General features: G+C 41.6%; 1 protein-coding gene across 1 annotated transcript in view; it reads left to right on the forward strand.

The window, feature by feature from the left end:
* Positions 1-14201, forward strand: part of SAXO1 (stabilizer of axonemal microtubules 1) — a 91753-nt gene extending 77552 nt beyond the window's left edge. Inside the window, exon 4 of the mRNA XM_036020110.1 lies at positions 12828-14201. Coding sequence (XP_035876003.1) covers positions 12828-13831 — 1004 coding nt within the window. The 3' untranslated portion in view covers positions 13832-14201. The remainder of the gene's footprint in view (positions 1-12827) is intronic.
* Positions 14202-14459: the final 258 nt, after the last annotated feature.

Here is a 14459-nt window from a genome sequence, read left to right on the forward strand (position 1 = left end):
CTTTGTCTTCCCATTGTTTGTGAGACTATTCTTGTTAGCCTCAGCTTCTTAAATTGATCTGTTCTAGCTCCCTGGGTTTGTGGTGTGAACTTCTGTGGTAGAATACCAGTGAGTTTCAGTGGTGCAGTTTCCTTGGTCTCCCGAGCTGGTCTTGGGCTGTCATTTAAGTTGGCTGTGTTTGTCTTTGGGTTTTGATTGTTGTTGGGTTTTTGTTTGGTGGTTGCTTCCCACCAGCTGGTTAAATGAGGGTCACTCTGTCCACCACCTCTTGTATTTTGTTGTTCTGGTGAGGACAGGTTTTGTTGAAGCTGGTTCTTCCATATGTATAACGTTTTGAGGATTCTCTCTTTCTCTTGTTCAGTTGTTTGTACTGGGTACTGTCTATACTGTTTAGTTGTATTTCCAGATAGGTCCTGGATTGAGGTTAGTGTGGTTTCTACTCCCTCCTTCACCTTCTTCTGTTGTTATCTGTTAGTGGTTCCTTTGTTGTTGGGTTTCCTCTTCCAGTGGGTATCCTGGTGTTCACCGCTTCCACCTACTCTTTTTTGTGATCAGTTGGAGGCGGAAGGCAAAATGGCTTAAGACAGTAAAAGAGTATTCTATGATATTTACAGTATTAGCCAGAAGAGAAGAGATAGGAGATCCTTTGGCTATGTATAGTGTTAACTGTGATCTTCCACTGAGCTACCTGATTTTTAGAAAGGATAGAAAGAACATAAGACTCTTGTTGTGGAAGGAAGGATTGTGAGTTGGATCTAGAAAGCAGTGAAGTTGTGGGATGTCAGATTCTGAGGTAAGGTGAGGGCAAAGGATAGTAAATAGGTGTAGTGTGTGAGAGAATAGAGTTAACCACTACAGTAATAGAGTTCAGGAAACTTTGACGTGGACTAAGATCTGGGAGGGGTGTTGTGAAGTATTTACAATTGCATGGAACAGCAATTATTTACAATAATATTAGAGCAACAATCATATGACAGAATCTATGAGATCTAGATAACAAGAATAGGGAGCATAGAACCTTGAGTAGTGTGCTAATGGGACACAGGTGAGGTGAAGGACAGTATATTAGCAATACACTATAAAAGAGATATCAGGGGAAACCTGTCAGGTGATACAATATAATCAGCCTAGCAAAGCAGACTATACAGAAAAAAGAGGAATAGAAAAATACTATTAAAAAGATGTAAGAATAATGGAAAAATAATAATAATACAAATATGCAATAACTTGCAGGTTCTCTGTAATAGCAGAGTGAAATTTGTCTCACTGTCACAGCTGTTGTGATGCCCCTTCTTTGAGTTCAACTCTGGTCTTTTCACAGATCCAGGTTTTTGTCTCACTTGTGGGTATTTAAAAAAAATTAAAAAGGCAGACGAAGGAAGGTAGAAGGGATAAAACTGGAAGAAAGAAAGGAGGAAGGAATAAAACAAGAAAGCAGGAGGGAGAGGATAAAGAAATTAAAGAGAATAAAAATAATAAAAATTAAAAAATTAAGAATTGTTAACAAAATAGAATAAAATTAAAAAGTCTCTTCATTTCAAAGTGGCCAAACTGGTTTTTCTGGTCTTGCTGGCTGCAGCAGGCTGAGGGGTGACTGGTATGGCTTTTCTTCTTCCTTCGGGATCTGCACTCAGTCAGCTGCATGCACTGTCTGGGGAGCTATCGTGGCTCCTGTGCCCTGTGCCCTGGGTGTGGGAATCAGGTCTTTCCAGGGTTACTTGGGGTGCAGTGATGCACTCCTGCATGCGTGCACACTCCCTCGGCCAGACTGCCTCACGCTTCCCAGTGCTATGGGGGTGCGCAGGGTCCTCCACACAACCACAACCTTCTGTGCAAACTCGGGATTGCTGCCTGGCTGGGTGGCAGGGAGGCTGGGGATTGCTGTAGGAGAATTCTCCAAACAGTGTCTGTCTTTTCACTCCTTCCTCTTGAGAAATTCCTCCTATTCAAGCCTGCCACTCCATACAGTGGCCTGGCTTCTCCTGCAGCCCAACTTTCCAGCCAGACTGGTGACCATGGGGGTCAGGGCCCATTGCGCAACCCAACCCCACCAGTGTCCACAGACTCTGAGGGTGCTCACAGCCCTTGTGTGTTTGCTAGCAACTGGGTTCCTCCCGGTGCCACTCAGACCCTGTTTGGCTGGGGAGGGAGCAGTTGTCCTGGCTCTCTCCCAAGGACTCTGTGGCAAACCCAGCAGCCGGTGCTGGGCCTGGGGCTGCAGCCCCCTGACCCTGCACTGGTCCCTGGAACCCTACTGTGTTGCAGCACTCCTCTCACCAACTGGTTTTTCAGTTCTGCCATAATCCTTGGTCCCCTATTTTCACATATGCTGAAGTATGTTGGTTGCTCCTCTACTCCATAGTTTCTTCCATGTGCAGGGAAAAGCCAAATCTGCTGCCTCCTACTCCGACACCATCTTCCTTCTCAGTTTTCTTCTTGTAACTGATTTCAATTTTGTTCCACTATGATCAGAGAATATGGTTGATATGATTTAAATCTTAAATTTATTGAAACTTGTTTCATGGCCCAACATGTGGTCTATTCTGGAAAATGTTCCATGTGCACTTGAAAAGAATGTATATTCTGCTTTTGAGTGAATGCCCTAAATGTATCAATTAATAGCACCTGGTCTGATATGTCACTGAAGGCCACTCTCTCTTTTGTTTTTTGCATTTCATTGTTTATTATATCATATCTCTATATTAAATGCCTATTTGTAAATTTTTAAATATATTTTATTATGCTATTACAGTTGTCCCATTTCTCCCCCTTCATTCCCTTCCACCCTGCACACCATCTCCCACACACATTCCCCCCCTTTAGTTCATGTCCATGTGTCATAAGTTCTTTACCTTCTACATTTCCCATACTATTCTTGCCCTCCCTCTGTCTATTTTCTCCCTACCATCTATGCTACTTATTCTCTGTACCTTTTACCCCTCTCTCCTCCTCCCACTCCCCTGTGGCTAACCCTCCATGTGACATCCATTTCTGTAGTTCTGTTCCTGTTCTAGTTGTTTGCTTAGTTTCTTTTTGTTTTTGTTTTAGGTGTGGTTGTTAATTATTGTGAGTTTGCTGTCCTTTTACTGTACATGTTTTTTATCTTCTTTTTCTTGGATAAATCCCTTTAACATTTCATATAATAAGGGCTTGGTGATGATGAACTCCTTTAATTTGACCTTATCTGAGAAGAACTTTATCTGCCCTTCCATTCTAAATGAAAGCTTTTCTGGATAGAGCAATCTCGGATATCGGTCCTTGCCTTTCATGACTTGGAATACTTCTTTCCAGCCCCTTCTTGCCTATTAGGTCTCTTTTAAAAAATCAGGTGACAGTCTGATGGGAATTCCTCTGTAGGTAACTGTCTCCTTATGTCTTGCTGCTTTTAAGATTCTCTCCTTGGGTAATGTAATGATGATGTGCCTTGGTGTGTTCCTTTTTGGGTACAATTTCTTTGGGACTCTCTGAACTTCCTGGACATCCTGGAAGTCTATTTCCTTTGCCAGATTGGGAAAACTTTCTTCTATTATTTGTTCAAATAACTTTTCCACTTGTTGCTCTTCCTCTTCCTCTTCTGGTACCCCTATCATTCAGATGTTGGAATGTTTAAAGATGTCCTGGAAGTTCCTAAGCCTCTTCTCATTTTTTTGAATTCTTGTTTCTTCATTCTTTTCTGTTGGATTGTTTCTCTTTTCCTTCTGATCCACTCCATTGATCTGAATCCCAGTTTTCTTTCCATCACTATTGGTTCTCTGTGCATTTTCCTTTATTTCACTTAATGTAGCCCTCACTTTTTCATCTAATTTGTGATCAAATTCAACCAGTTCTGTGTGCATCCTGATTACCAGTGATTTGAACTGTGCATCTGATAGGTTGGCTATCTCTTCATTGGTTAGTTGTATTTGCTGTGGACCTTTGATCTGTTCTTCTGTTTGGGCCTTTTTTTTTTTTTTTTTTTTTTTTGGTCTTGTGGTGCCTGTTAGGTAGTAAGGGCCAGAGCCTTAGGTGTTCACCAGGGCAGGGCAACCCAGTTGCTGGGTTGTGATGCTTTATGTGGGGGTGGGGTCTGAGAGGGAACAATGGCGCTTGCTCCATTATCTGTTGGATTTTAATCCCTTCTGCCACTTCCCCCAGGCAAACTGGGCCTTTCTGGTGCTGATTCCCATGTGGGTGGGCTTGTGCATGTTCTAGGATCCTGTGGGTCTCTCCAACAAACTCTCCTGTGAGGCTGGGAGTCTCTCTCAGTGCCTCAACCCCCATAGGTATCTCCAATCAGTGACTTGTGGCTTTATTTTCTGGCCCTGGGACCCTGGGTTGCTTAGTCTGTCTCACTCCCCAGGCTCATCTGGTTTCTCTGCATGTGAATGTGGGACTGCCAGGTCAGCCAGCCACCTTGCACACTGTGCCTCGCTTCACAATTGCCTCCTTGCTGGGTCTGTCTGTAGCCACCCCATGCCTGGGGTCTGCCAGCTGCTGCCTGCGCTCCCAGGGTCTTCCCGCTTCCGTCTTGTGTGCTCAGTGCCATGGCTTTTTGTGCTGCAACTCCTCTTTGCCTGGCCGCCCTACTCTGCCCTGCCTACCAGTGTGGATGAATGTGTCTAAAATAGAGTTAAAATAACTCTTTGGTTGTCAGATTTCCATACAGATCAATTTTCTGTCATTATGGTTGTTGTTTTGTTTTTAAATTGTTGTTGTCCTTATTTTGGTTGTGTGAGGAGGCACAGTGTGTCTACGTATGCCTCCATCTTGGCTGGAAGTCAAGGCCACTCTTTCTTTGTTAATTTTCTGTCTGAATGATGTATCCTTGATGTTAATGGGGTGTTAAATTCCCCTAGTATAATTGTCTTACTGTCAGTCTCTCCCTTTATGTTCATCAGTATTTGCTTTATAGATGCTCCTACCTAGGGTGCATCAATGTTTATGAGTTATAACCTCTTATTGGATTGATCCTTTACCACTATGAAATGTTTTTAGCTCTTTACAGCCTTTGTTTTAAAGTCTGTTTTTCTCCTATATGTATCACTACCACTGCTCATTTTCATTTCCATTTTCATGAAATATCTTTTTCCATTCCTTATCTTTCAGTCTGTGTGTATCTTTTGATCTAATGTGCATCTCTGATAGGTAATATTTGTATGGGTCTTGTGGTTTTATCCAGTCAGTCACCATGTGTGTTTTGGTTGGCATATTTAGTCCTTTTACATATAAAGTAATTATTTCTAGTTATGTAGTTATTGCCATTGTATTAATTCTCTTCTGATAGTGTTTTTGTAGTTCTAATCTGACTCTTATTTTCTTGCTCTTCTCTCATACATGTTGGTAAGTTTCTGTAGTATTGTGTTTTGATTTCTTTCACTTTATTTCTTGTATATCTCTTATAGGTTTTTGGATCCTGGTTACTATGTACTTCCTATGTACCAAGCTATATTTTTGGCAGTCTATTTTAACTTTATATTCAAATACATTCTAAAAGCACTATGATTTTTACTTATCCCCTCCATGTTTGTTTTTGTCATCATGTTTTACTTTTTTGTGTGTGTTCATGTATACCCCTTATTTTAATTGTTGTAATTACACATGATCTTTCTACTTTTGCATTTTAATCTTTGGTCCAGCTTTATAGTTTGTTGAACCACTGCTTTTACTAAGTGATTGTTTTTGTCAATGAGATTTTTTTTCTTTCCTATATTTCCTTAAACATATTTTGATTTTTTTCTTAAAGGAGCTCCTTTAACAATTCTTGTAATATTGGTTTAGTGGTGATTAACTCCTTAACTTTATCTTGTCTGAGAAACTCACCTTCCTTCAATTCTAACAATAGACTTGCTGGATAGAGTAATTTTGGTTGTAGGTCTATGTTTTTCATAACTTTGGACATCTTTGCAATTTCTTCTGGCCTGCAAAGTTTCTTTTGACGGGACCTCCCATATGTGTGAGTAACTTTTAAGATTCTCTATTTGTCTTTACCTTTTGCCATGTTAATTATAATGTGTCTTGGTGTGGTCCTCTTTGGGTTCATCTTATTTGGGATTCTCTGCACTTTTCTGGGTTTGTATGTCTATTTTCTTTCCCAGGTTAGAGAAGTTTTCTATCATTTCTTCAAATAGATTTTCATTCCCTTGCTCTATCTCCTATTAACACTATAATACTAATGTTGGTGTACTTGATATTATCTCAGATGTCCCTTACACTATTCTCATTTTTTTATTCCTTTTTCTTTTTTAATTGAATTTATTGGGAATGACATTTGTTCACAAAACTATGCAGGTTTTAAGTGTACAACTCAATAAAACATCATCTGTACACTGTATTGTGTGCCCACGACCCCAAGCAGAGTCTTTTACCATCCACATTCCCCCCACCTTTTGCCCTCCTTCACCTACTCCCCACACCCTTTTGTCTGTGTCTATGTGTTATATATATATTTTTTCTTAATCATTTCACCTTCTTTCATCCAGTCTTCCACTCCAACCCTGACAGCTCTCAGTTTGTATGTATCCATGACTCTGTTTCTATTTTCTTTGTCAGTTTATTTTGTTCATCAAATTCCACATATAAGTGAGATCATATAGTGCATGTCTTTCTATGATGAATCTTTTTTTTTTTTTAGTGCTGTTCCAGTTTGGTGTTTTCACTACTTTGTCTTTCAGATCACTGATTTGGTCCTTTGCTTTAATCTGGTGTTGATTCCCTCTAGTGTACTTTTCATTTCAGTTTTTGTATTCTTCATTTCTGACTATTCTTTTTTTATGGTTTCTCTCTGTTGAATTTCTCACTAAGTTAATATTATATATTCTTCCCTTAAGTTGATTGAACATTTTTATAACCAGTATTTTTGAACTCTGTATCTGGTAGATTGTTTGTTTCCAGTTCACTTAGTTTTTTTTTTTTTTTTTTTTTTTTTTTTGTGGAGTTTTACTATTCTTTCACTTGGAACATGTTTCTTTGTCTCCTCATTTGGTTGAATCCCTCTGTTTAGTTGTTCCCATATGATGGCTCAGTAGTGCTTAGTTGTCTTTAAATTCATTTGAAACAATTTTGTTAGATTGTAATGTGACAGCTCTCATATCAGTATGCATTTAAATAAACATTAAAATTGGTGAATTTTTGTGTAGCCATTTTAATATTGAAGATGGAAGAAGATATGCAACATTCAGCATATTATGCTTTATTATTTCAAGAAAGGTAAAAATGTAACTGAAACACACACAGAAATAGATTTGTACAGTGTGTGGAGAAGGTGCCGTGACTGATTGAATGTATCAGAAGTGGTATGTGAAGTTTCTTGGTACTATTGACATTTTGGACAGATAATTCTTTACTGTGGGGCTTTCTTATGCATTGGAAGATGTTTAGCAGCACCCCTGGCCTCTACCCACTAGAAGCCAATAGCAGGAAATAGCCAACATACTCAAAATATCAAAATGAGTAAAGTTATTGTTGAAAATTAAAAAAATAGGTGCTTTATTTTATAGAAAAAAACTAAACAGACTCTTTGGCCAACACGGTATTAGGCAGAGCTGCTACATCTCCTGGAGTTGACAGAGTGGCCTTGACAGATGTAGTTGGTGTCCTATTGGCTCAGTGGTGCAGTCTCCCTGTTTGCCTGAGTCTGATGCTCCAGGACATTTTCCATGTGGGTTGTGTATACCCTCCTGGTGTGGTTGAGCCTTGATTGCTTTTGGCACATCAGTGGGTGGGATTGTTCTCAGGCTGAATGGCTGTGAGGGCTGACCATGAATATAGCAGATGAGCTGTTGTATAGAGGCTGATCTCACAGAGTGGGTGTCGCTTCATCAGGGCTTTGGTGCCAGGCTAGTCTGCCCTTTAAGTGTGTCATTTGTGGAGCTTACTGGGTGGTGTTCTGATTTGGTCTGAGCCTGGTCACTGGGTGTGTTGGTTCTGTAGCCTCTTGGGAGGGACTCTGGGGTATGTCAACTATAGCTGCTGCTTGTGCTGCCTAGTGGGAACTACAAAGTGGTCTGTGGTTGGTTGCTGCTTTTTATGGGCTTATAGGCACTTGTGAGAAGCTATGCTGTGAACTGAGGCCTGCTGCCATTATTTTTGGGCTCGGGACCCTTGGTGAGTATCACTATATGAGCTGAGGTCAGCTGCTACTTGTGCCGGATTTTTGGCTCCTTACTTGATGCTGTGTTCCAAGCCAACACCAGCTTCACCATATGCTAGGCTTGGGACCACCTGATGGAAGTTACAATGCAAGTTGAGACTTTACTGCTTATGCTGGGTTTGGATCATTTTGTAAGTGGTACAGGGCATGCTGAGGCCAGCTGCTGCTTGTTTTGGGTTTGTGGGTCTTTGAGAAATTTTAGAAAAGTTTGAAACAAGAGCTGAGCCAGGCCATTTATGTGAAGCAGCCACTTGAAAAGGTCTCGTTGGGCACACAAGTTGGGTGGGGCAGGGTTTCAGGGAATCACTAGGGTGGGGTGAATGTTGATAGCCCAGTTATGGACAGCTCAGATTTGGTGTCCTCCTGCACCAGCTGGCTAGACGGGAGGAGTAACCAAGAAAGGAACACTGGTACCTTCACACTTCTGTCCCCAGAGACAGCTGTCCTGTCTCTTGCCCCTCCCTTTCTCACTCTGAAGTTAGGCAGTTCAGTTCCTCTTCATAGATCCCTGGCATATTTTTAGCTGCTTATCCTGTGCTGGAGACCAGAGTGTATGAATTTGTAAGCTGCGAATCTGTGCTCAGCCCTAAAGAGGAATAGCTGGGACTCCTGCAGCCTATGTCTCACTTGGATACAATCCCTGCTGATTTTTAAAGCCAGATGTTATAGGGACTCCTCTTTCTGGCACTGGATCCCTGGGTTGGGGAGTCCAGCATGGGGCTAGGATACCTCACTCCTCAGGGGAAGACCTGTGAAGCTGAGATATTTCTGCCCTTTCTTAATTGCCACACTGTGGCTATGGAACCTGTCTGTTCTGTGTCTTTGCCCCTCCTACCAGTCTCATCATGTCTTCTTCTTTATATTCTGAGTTATAGAACATCTGTTCAGCTAGTCTTCAGGTGGATCTCAATGATGGGTGTTCTATGATTTAGTTGTAATTTTGATTGGTTGTGGGAGGGCGCAAACACAGTGTTTACTTATGTCACCATCTTGACCAGAAATCTGGTATTGGCTACTTTAGATCTGGAAATTGACATTGATGGGCTCAGTGGAGACAATGTAGAACTTGGATTTGAACCAAGTATTATGGAAACAATGACAGTAGTCCCACAGCAGAAGTTCCTTTTAGACAAACATCCCCTAAATACAGCTGGCCAATCCTTTTCATTTTTTAAACATTTTGACATTCTTCTTTTCCTGAAAATCTCTGATTATTCATTAGCAGTCTTTTTTTTCTTTCCTTGACCCTCACTCTATTTAGAAATGTAATGGTCCAAGTGGTATTCATTCCAGGTATGCAAGGATGGTACAATATTGGCAAATCAGTAAATGTAATACATCACATAAACAAAACAAAGACAAAAACCACACGATCATATCAATAGATGCAGAAAAAGCATTTGATAAGGTACAGCACCAATTTATGATAAAAACACTCAGTAAAGTGGGAAGAGAGGGAGCATTCCTCAACATAATAAAGGCCATATATGAGAAACCTACAGCCAACATTATACTCAATGGGCAAAAATTAAAATCTTTTCCACTAAGAACAGGAACAAGACAAGGATGTCCACTTTCACCACTTCTATTCAATATAGTACTGGAAGTTCTAGCCACAGCAATCAGACAAGAAAAAGAAATAAAAGGTATCCAAATCGGAAAGGAGGAAACAAAACTGTCACTGTTCGCAGATGACATGATAGTGTACATAGAAAATCCTATAGACTCCACCAAAAAACTGCTTGACCTAATAAATGAATTTGGCAAAACAGCGGGATACAAAGTCAATATCCAGAAATCAAAGGCATTTCTGTACACCAACAATGAAACAGCAGAAGCAGAAATCAAGAAAAAAAATCCCATTTGAAATAGCAAAAAGAAAAATAAAATACCTAGGAATAAATCTAACCAAAGAGGTAAAAGACCTGTATTCAGAAAACGACATAACACTGAGGAGAGAAATCAAGGAAGACACAAACAAATGGAAACATATACCGTGTTCATGGATTGGAAGAATTAATGTCATCAAAATGTCCATACTACCAAAAGCAATTTACACATTCCATGCAATACCTATTAAAGTACCAATGGCATATTTCACAGACATAGAACAAACACTTCAACAATTTATATGGAACCATAAATGACCCCGAATAGCTGCTGCAGTTTTGAGAAAGAAGAGTAAAGTAGGAGGGATCACAATACCTGACACTAAACTACACTACAAGGCCACTGTAATCAAACTGCCTGGTGCTGGCATAAAAACAGGCACATGGACCAATGGAACAGAACAGAGAGCCCAGAAATAAACCCAAGCCTCTACGGTCAATTAATATTTGACAAAGGAAGCAGCAACATAAAATGGAATAAAAATAGCCTCTTCAACAAATGGTGTTGGGAGAACTGGACAGCCACGTGCAAAACAATGAAACTCGAGCACCAACTTACACCTTATACAAAAATAGATTCAAGGTGGATAAAAGACTTAAATATAAAACGTGACACCATTAAAGTCCTAGAAGAGAATGTAGGTAGGAAAATCTCAGATATTTCACACAGAAACTTTTTTACTGACTTGTCTCCTAGAGCAAGGGACATAAAGAATAAACAAATGGGACCTCATCAAAATAAAAAGCTTTTGCACAGCTAAAGAAAACAGTATCAAAATAAAAAGAGAACCAACTGTATGGGAAAACATATTTGTCAATGATACCTCAGACAAGGGTTTCATCTCCAAAATATATAAAGAACTTACATGACTCCACTCTAAGAAGACAAGCAACCCAATTAAAAAATGGGCAAAGGACTTGAACAGACACTTCTCCAAGGAGGACATACAGAAAATCCAAACACACATGAAACGATGCTCAATATCGCTAGCCATCAGAGAGATGCAAATTAAAACCACAATGAGATAGCACTTCACACCAGTCAGAATGGCCATCATAAACAAAGCAACAAACAACAAGTGTTGGAGAGGCTGTGGAGAAAGGGGGTCCCTAGTGTACTGTTGGTGGGACTGCAGTCTGGTACAACCACTATGGAAAGCAGTATGGAACTTCCTCAGAAAACTAAAAATGGATCTGCCTTTTGACCCAGCAATTCCACTGCTGGGACTCTATCCTAAGAACACTGAAACACCAATACAAAAGAACATTTGCACCCTGGTGTTCATAGCAGCACAATTTACAATAGCTAGGTGCTAGAAGCAACCTAGATGCCCATCAGTAAATGAATGGATCAAAAAACTATGGTACATTTACACAATGGAATTCTATGCAGCAGAAAGAAAGAAGGAGCTCCTACCCTTTGCAACAGCATGGATGGAGCTGGAAAGCATTATGCTAAGTGAAACAAGCTAGGCAGTGAAAGACAAATACCACATGATATCACCTTTAACAGGAATCTAAACAATAAAACAAAAAAACTAGCAAAATATAACCAAAGACACTGAAATAGGGGATAGTCTGACAGTGACCAGAGGGGAGAGAAGAGGGAATTTCAGGGGGGAATGGGTAGGGTTTACAGGAACAAATTTGGAGGACACATGGACAAAAACTAGGGGTGGGGGGTAATGGGGGGGAAGGGGGGAGGGTTGGGTGGGTGGGCTGGAATGGGAGTAGGGGGGAGAAAACTGTACTTGAACAATGATTAAAATAAAATTAAAAAAAAGAAAAGAAAAGAAATGTAATGGTCCTAACTGTGACACAGGCTGTCAGAAAAGCATGGCTTTTCAATCAACTATGTGATTTAAATTCCAACTTTTATCTCACCAGCCATGTGACCTGTGGTCAAGTATCTTAGTCTCTTTGAGCCTTGCTTTTCGTAATCTGTGCAATGGAGACAGTCATACCCATTATAAAGGGTTATTGTAAAGATGAAACAAAACTGTGTTTGAAAAGCCCTGAGTATATTTGTTTGGCACATAGCATTCCTTACCTGTTTACTTCTAGCTATGTGACCTTGCATAAGTTCCCTGCTCTTTCTGTGCCTCTTTTTCTGTAAAATGGGCATATTGATGGTACCCACATCCTTAGGGCTGTCTGAAGGTTAAAAGAATTACCACTGAAAGCATTTAGAATACTGCCTATCACATAATAAGGTCAATACAAAAGGCAACTGCTATTATTCTGTCACCAGCCAATAAAATGCCCTTATTCCCCTGGAGTAGTCTATTTGATTTATGTGGATTAGATGTGTGGGTTATATGGACACAATAGCAGTCTTCCCAGGGACACCAGGGTTGGTCTGGCTGGCAACCCATTAGTGGTGGATTGTGAATCTCCTCTCTCACTGTAGCACAGGCATCTTCCAGTCACTCTGTGTTGATTCAGAGGGCACCTTCCCCACAGAGGAATGGAACTGTTCTTGGATAAGGCTAAGTCAGTGGTGGGACAACCCTACTGGAATTGGGTCTCTGGATCTTACCATGGCTGTGGGCCCTCTTAAATCCCCATGTGCAGCATTGTAGGGTATGATAAGATTCCTATAAATTTTTCTCTTCTGCGCAGTAACTCGCAGATACCATAAAGTTGAAACACCAAGACCTTATTAAAGTGATGGCAGGCATCCATTCTGTTTTTCCTTTGTCCAAGGAGCATCTCACTGGAGACTGGCTTAGGTCTTTGAAGGTTCCTTGGAATACATGCAGGTTGAGTAAATTGATTTGGGAGTAAATACCACTTCTGTTTGTTTTCAGCTGATTATTTACCCTGGAACCAACCAAGACGAGAGTTACTTCGTCCGGAACGCAAGTACTGGCCAGAATCAACTAGGTTTGATAGTAGAACCACACACCAGGATGATTACTCTGTGAAGGGCCTTGTGAGCACCATGAGCTGTAAGCCTCCAGTCATGCCCAAGGTCTGTAACATCCCCCTGGAGGATCTGACTAACTACAAAATGAGCTACGTGGCCCACCCTTTGGAGAAGCGTTTTGTGCACGAGGCGGAGAAGTTTAGAGCCTGTGAAATACCCTTTGAGAGCCTCACCACTCACAAACAGTCCTACCGGGGCCTGAAGGGGGAGCCAGCCAAGAGCTTGAAACCTCCAGCCAGGTCCTGTGGGCTAGACACACCTTTCTCTAACACCACGGAGTTTCAAGATAAGTTCCAAGCTTGGCCGACGCCCCAGGTGTTCTGCAAACCTCCTGCTCCCTACGCCCCTCCTGAAGAAAAGATGGACCTTCTGACAACAGTGCAGTCCCATTACACGTACCCTAAGGGTGCTCCAGCTCAGTCCTGCCGACCAGTGCTTTGTGTCAAGAAGGGTGGTCGCTTCGAAAGCTCCACCACCACCAAGGATGATTACAAGCAGTGGGCCAGCATGCGCACAGAGCCAGTCAAGCCCATTCCCCAGCTGAACCGTCCCACCGAGCCCTTGGACTGCCTGACCACCACTAGGGCCCACTATGTACCCCACCCACCCATTAATACCAAAAGCTATAAGCCCTCCTGGTCTGGTCCCCGAGGAAGTATCCCTATGGAGGGCCAGACCACATACACCATCAGCTTTACTCCCAAGGAAATGGGGAGGTGCCTGGCTTCATACCCTGAGCCTCCTGGCTACATCTTTGAAGAAACAGATGCTTCGGGGCATAGGATATACAGGCCGATTTCCCAGACATGCTCTCGGCAGAACAGCCCTCTTTCTGCAGGTGATTCGGAAAACCCCAAACAGCAGGAGTTGGCAGTGTCGGCCTGATTTTTAAAAAAATTATTTAGAAATTGCACAATACTTTTAAAAGCAGATGATTGAAAATTACTCATTAGACAGAAAAGAATTCCCCAAATAGGGAAAAAATAACTTCATCATCATTCCCAGGACACTTAAATAAAATGAGAATCACTTGACTCAAGGAAAATGACATTTAGTCACTGGCTAATTACTCTTTATCCCGCCCTCTGCTGTCTTCCCCTTTTGGGTCCCTTACCTTGTGCTCATGGAATCAAAGCTGGTCTCTATGAGGTTTTCTCTGAACCAGAATGTTATTTGTTTAATCATTGTATGAATTCATATTATGATTAACCCTTGCCAAAGATGAAGCACCAAAAAATAAAATTTATTTTGGGAGGGAGCGAATGTGCGGGTCTGTGCGTTCACTCCCCATGCGCTGTCTGTGCATAGAGCAGGCTGTGTTCCTTAGGACCTTTGGAGAGATTTCAGGTTCAAGCCCCCCGCCCACCCCACTCCCATTGCGCTCCAGTCCTGGTGGCAGTGCCCTGTGTCCAGTCTGGAGTCTTGTTTCAGGTTCTTTCTTTCTCAGGCAGCCGCACGGGGTGTCTTTCGACTTCTTCACGTTGTGACCTACTAGCAGGAATAGTGCTGTCTG

The sequence above is a fragment of the Phyllostomus discolor genome, chromosome 3 (genome assembly GCF_004126475.2).
Source record: "Phyllostomus discolor isolate MPI-MPIP mPhyDis1 chromosome 3, mPhyDis1.pri.v3, whole genome shotgun sequence".
NCBI lineage: Eukaryota > Metazoa > Chordata > Mammalia > Chiroptera > Phyllostomidae > Phyllostomus > Phyllostomus discolor.